This window comes from Salvelinus sp. IW2-2015, unplaced genomic scaffold (assembly GCF_002910315.2).
Source record: "Salvelinus sp. IW2-2015 unplaced genomic scaffold, ASM291031v2 Un_scaffold2018, whole genome shotgun sequence".
In the NCBI taxonomy this organism is placed as follows: Eukaryota; Metazoa; Chordata; class Actinopteri; order Salmoniformes; family Salmonidae; genus Salvelinus; species Salvelinus sp. IW2-2015.
In genome coordinates, this window is record NW_019943366.1 from 215495 (window position 1) to 221542 (window position 6048).

The 6048-nt window shown below is 44.7% G+C and overlaps 1 protein-coding gene across 1 annotated transcript in view; it reads left to right on the forward strand.

Moving 5' to 3' along the window:
• Window positions 1-1267: 1267 nt before the first annotated feature.
• The window catches only part of LOC139024922 (protein 4.1-like), a 39503-nt gene continuing 34722 nt past the window's right edge, over window positions 1268-6048 (forward strand). The window contains exons 1-2 of the mRNA XM_070439908.1: window positions 1268-1321; window positions 1360-1422. Coding sequence (XP_070296009.1) covers window positions 1404-1422 — 19 coding nt within the window. The 5' untranslated portion in view covers window positions 1268-1321; window positions 1360-1403. The remainder of the gene's footprint in view (window positions 1322-1359; window positions 1423-6048) is intronic.

A 6048-nucleotide genomic window follows, 5' to 3' on the forward strand; every position in this document is an offset into this window, starting at 1 on the left:
AAGGCAGGCGGGAGGAGGCCAGATCAGGTGGGACCATTCTAGCCAATGAGAGGGCAGATACAAGTGTGGAAAAACAGGCCCTAGAGATGGATTGAGGACGTGTCCCCACTGTAGGTCTGTACCTTGGGGAAACWTTACTCCGGAGCGTGTTTTGGAGAAAGTGAGTGTCTAGGCTGTGTGAGATTGCCATTATATATCACAGTAGCTCACAATGAGGACTGCTGATCATACAGAAATTCAACTATAGTAGCCTGGCCTAGTGGYCATTCTGTTTCCACTGAATATTCCCCAGAGTACTTGGCTAAAAGTGTCAGATATAMCAGGTACTTTCGCACTGCGCCTTCAAGAGACTCGAATCCAGACCCCTAACGCAACTGCGCAAATCCCCTCACCGACGTTGGGCTGGTAGGTATTTATTTGAGGGATCTCACGTATGCTGTTTCTCCATGGAATTGATCTCTTATCAATACGAAGCTTTTTATTCCAGACAGTTTGTATTACATGTAGACTGCACTATACACACGTGTTCTAGTGATTTAGCTGAGTGAGAAGGAAGGACTTTTTTTTTGTGTGTTTAATGTTATTCATTATTCATTGATGGCTGAAAGGAGCACGGAGGGTCTGTGAGAGACGTGGATTAAGTCACCTGATTCACCACATGAATGTAGGCCTAAAGGTGGGAAAGTCAGTAGCTGAGTGAATAGAACGTGTTTTATTCTATTAGAACGTGTTTTATTCTATTAAAACGTGTTTTATTCTATTAGAACATGAGCGCTGTTCTGTGAGCATGAGTGCGGTTTCCCCGAGCTGTTCCGACCAGCTCTATTGTCACAACAAGGTGTGTAGATGCTCCAGGGTTGCGGGCCTTGAACAATCACTCTTTTAGTAACCATGTTATGAAAATGTACCTCTCGGACATTGAATTGATTCCGATTAATTCCCTATACCTATATACAATCAATGTTAAATAATTTAGGCTATCAGCTGCGTGCTTTTTATTTTTTGTCATTTATATAATCTGCTACATTTATCCTTGGAAATATATACATTGATTTTCTTAGAAAATTAACACATCATCTGTGTCCTTGGTTACGACGGTGCAGCCTTGGCGCTTGCCATCGAACACCAACCTCGAAYCAGCCTGATTGGATTAGGCTGGTCTCTGCCCGTTGCCCATTGGCCACTGCAATAAATACACTTATCTCATTGCATACGAAGCCACCTCCTTTTTGCTAGAACCTAAACACATTTTAAAAACATAGCCCGGATAATAACACACATGGAATTGCCACTCTGTTTATCCAATGCGCGAAAGTAATAGGCAACCAACCGTCGATATTCACTGAGGAGTATNAATAGGCAACCAACCGTCGATATTCACTGAGGAGTATTTCTTTATTTTCATGAAATATATAGAAAAAGGTAAGTGCAATGTGAAACCTTGAACCCTAGAGATGGATTATGTATTGTGTGATGCGATGCACGCGAGGAAATAAATATGTTGACATTTTTTTCACATTCGGCGCCATTTTCAGACAGACCCTTTAAACACCTGCCGTCCGCCTGTTCTCGACAAGTCTCCGATGCTCGGATTTATTTTATAAAACAACGTTGCATTCTAACCGATACATGTTTACCSGTTTCATTGATCGAAGGCGTAAGAATAGAAGTGATTTGTGCACCTCACAATAAAGATAATTATAGAATAATCTAGAATATGGCTGCTGATTTGAGGGTAGGCATTGTGTTCGGCGTGGAAAAGTTCACAAATAGGAAACAGTGAAACAAATATGTAACATTTCAACTGATTCACAAATATTGGAAAATATTTCAAGTGTATTGGGGATAAGGGAAAAGCGACTGTATAGCGATCCAATCAGATCAAAGAACTATGAATGGACCTTCGCAATAAACCACATTGTAGTCAATGTCAAAACAAACAAGACACTGCGTGTGTTGATAAAGATATTCTCACGTTCATATCAAATTATTTCTGTTAACAAAGGTTAAAAACTATCAAAGATTATCTCGATAGGCTAATTATAGTCCCAATTAAACAGAGAAAATTAGATCTCCTACATTCTTTTATTTTTTCTTTGTCTTCTTCTTTGAATCTCTTTTGCTAACATTTCACTGTGGCTTTGTATAGCTTTCAAAATACTTATTTAATTATCCAGGCATTGAAAAGCCCAATCGCCTCTGTGATAATATCCTTTATTACGAATTTATTACAATGGAGCACCTGCATAGGGAGGGACACATGAGATCATAACAGAGAAGTTGTCTAATTTATCTTCACCCAAGTCTACCTGATTCAAAGAAACACCACACCATGCCCCTTCACTAGTAGCCTACAACCCCAGAGAGGTGAGACATGTCCTCTATCAAGTGAAATATTTTCCTACAATTTCATTTGTCTATACTGTACAATTAAATTACTCTGAATAGAATTTAGCATAATAGTATAAGTATTATTCTCTTTATAGGAAACACAACCTTTCTCATTGTCCCAAGAGACAAGTGTGCCTCCTTGCGACATGCACATGTGCTTTCTGGGGTGTGAGTGACATAAGGAGACACTCCAGCGTAGCGAGAGAGAGGGGGTTTCCACGACCAACTATTCACTGACTGAATATGTAATGCTGCTGCAGGTCTGTCTTAACACATTTTGTAAACGCAGCAAATGTCTGTCTCTCGAAGCGTCAATTTCAATGAATGGACGAAAGRACAGCGAGAGCTTCTTTGTCCTAAGTGGCACCCTATTCCCTTTATAGTGCCCTACTTTTGACCAGAGCCCCATAGGGTACCCAGAGCCCCATAGGACTTTGGTCAGAAGTAGTGCACTACATCTGGGAATAGGGCGCCACTTAGGGTGCATATATATATATATACCCTGTGTTTTTAACGCGAACGTACCCCAACGGGAGCAGACACTCTTAACACTATAACACACTATAGGCCTGTCATACTGAGACGTGGTTTACTAGTTATGGATGTGACATTTCCCACTGGTGTCGACGTAAAGCTGTAGTCTTAGCAACCCGTCACCCCACGTCATGTCTCTGTGCGGGGGGGTGACATTAGTGCAGAGAAGCGTCTAAACTGAGCCTGTATGCAACCCAAATGGTACCCTATTCCCTAAATAGTGGGTTTCCCTATGGGCCCTGGTCAAAAGTAGTGCCCCATTTGGGATGCAGGCAGGATGATGCCAGCAGATTACCAGGCTGGCTGCATCTCTCACTTTCACTGAGGATCCTCCCTTTTTTCCCCCCCCCCTCTAACCCTCCTTGGTTACTCTCTCTCTCTCTCTCTCTCTCTCTCTCTCTCTCTTCTCTCTCTCTCTCCTCTCTCTCTTCTTCTCTGTCCTCTCTCTCTTCTCCTCTCTTCTCTCTCTCTGTCCTCTGTCTCTGTCTCTCTCTCTCTCTCTCCTCTCTTCCCTCCTCTCTTCTCTCTCTTCTCTCTCTCTCTCTCTCTCTCTCTCTCTCTCTCTCTCCTCTTCTCTCTCTCTCTCTTCGTCTCCTCTCTCTCTCTCTCACGTGCCAGCTGATTTCCCAAACATTGCCTTGTAAGCGACACTCGAGAACTCGCAGGGGTACTGCTTTGTATCTGAAAACTTTGTAGAAATACTGATCCCCAAACTGTGTTCTAATCAAACACACACAGCGTGTATTAAAACAGACCTCTTCTCTAATGATATGAATACCTTCCCTCATGTTGAGTCCCAGATCTGGCCCTTGGACCCTTCGTTGTTCCCTGAGTATCTGAAGTATCCTTTTCTGCTTCGTATCTCCATTGATGCGTTCAAGAGCTGTACTACATTGAGCTGCCATTGGTCTTACTATAGTATCCAAACAAAACATGTTCTTTCAATTGGATACCGTGGGGGAAGAATGAAGGGAATGTGACAGAATGGAGGGAATGTGACAGAATGGATGGAATGAGCCAGAATGGGAGAAGGACAGAGTGGAATGGACAGAATGGATGGAATGAGACAGAATGGAGGGAATGGGACAGATGGTGGAAGGAACAGAATGGAGGAATGAGAGAGAATGGTGGAATGGGCCAGCATGGAAGGATAGGGACATGAAGGAGGGAATGGGACAAGAATGGATGGAATGAGAGAGAATGTGGGAATGGGGAATGCATGGAATGAGAGAGAATGGTGGGAATGAGACAGAATGGTGGGAATGGGACAGAATGGATGGAATGAGAGAGAATGGTGAATGAGACAGGTGGTGGGAATGAGAGGGAATGTGACAGAATGGAGGCGATGTAAGTGGGAATGACAAGAATGGAGGGATGAGAGAGAATGGTGGAATGAGAGAGATATAGTGGGGAATGAGAGAGAATGGTGGAATGAGAGAGAATGGTGGGAATGCGACAGAAAGGGAGGAATGGGACAGAATGAGGGAATGTGACAAATGGAGGGAATGCTGACAAAATGGATGATGAGAGAGAATAGTGGGAATGAGACAGAATGGAGGGAATGTACAGAATGGAGGGATTGGGACAGATGGAGGGAATGGGACAAAACAGGAGGATGGAGGGAATGGGAGGGAATGAGACGGAATGGACAGAATGGAGGAATGGAGGAATGGAACAGAATGGGTGGGAATGGGACAGAATGGGGGACTGAGACAGAATGGAGGAATGAGACAGAGTGGAGGGAATGAGACAGAATGGTGGGAATGGGACAGAATGGAGGGAATGAGACAGAATGGAGGGAATGGAACGAGTGTGGGAATGGGACAGAATGGAGGGAATGGGTGCTGCATTCCAAATGGGACCCTATTCCTTATAGTGCACTACCTCCATAGGGCTCTTTGACCTCCATAGGGCTCTTTGACCTCCATAGGCTCTTTGACTCTCTGATATGCGGCTCTTTGACCTCCATAGGCTCTTTGTCTCCATAGGGCTCTTTGACCTCCATAGGGCTCTTTGACCTCCATAGGCTCTTGACTCCATAGGCTCTTTGACCTCCATCGGGTTCTTTGACCTCCATAGGGCTCTTTGACCTCACATAGGGCTCTTTGACCTTCATAGTGCTCTTTGACCTCCATAGGCGCTCTTTGACCTCATAGTGCTCTTTGACCTCCATTGGGCTCTTTTACCTCCATAGGGCTCTTTGACCTCCATAGGCTCTTTGTAGGGAATACATTTCTATTTGAGACGCAGGCTAGGGCACAGGCCCATGGTGGTGGAGCGAGGAGAGAGAGAGACAGAAGTAGTCAGTAGAGGTTGTTACTGGTCAGGGAGCAGTAGTCAGTAGAGTCGTGTTACTGGTCAGGGGAATCAGTAGTCATAGAAGTGTGTTATGGTCAGGGAAAGCATGAGTCAGTAGAGTGGTGTTACTGGGCAGGGGAAGCAGGAGTCAGTAGAGTGGTGTTGTTGTTCAGGGGAAACAGTAGTCAGTAGAGTGGTGTTATTGTTCAGGGGAAGCAGTAGTCAGTAGAGTGGTGTTATTGTTCAGGGAAGCAGTAGTCAGTAGTCAGTAGAGTGTTGTTACTGGTCAGGGAAGCAGTAAGTTCAGTAGAGTGGTGTTACTGGGCAGGGGAAGCAGTAGTCAGTAGAGTGGTGTTACTGGGCAGGGGAAACAGTAGTCAGTAGAGTGGTGTTACTGGGCAGGGGAAGCAGTAGTCAGTAGAGTGGTGTTGTTGTCAGGGGAAACAGTAGTCAGTAGAGTGGTGTTATTGTTCAGGGGAAGCAGTAGTCAGTAGAGTGGTGTTGTTGTCAGGGGAAACAGTAGTCAGTGAGTGGTGTTATGTTCCGGGGAAGCAGTAGTCAGTAGAGTGGTGTTACTGGTCAGGGGAAGCAGTAGTCAGTAGAGTGGTGTTACTGGTCAGGGGAAACAGTGTCGTAGAGTGTTGTTACTGGTCAGGGGAACAGTAGTCAGTAGAGTGGTGTTACTGTCAGGGAAGCAGTATCAGTAGAGTGTGTTAATTGTCAGGGAACCAGGACCAGTAGTGCAGTAGAGTGGTGTTATTGTTCAGGGGAAGCAGTAGTCAGCAGTAGAGTGGTGTTACTGGTCAGGGGAAACAGTAGTCAGAG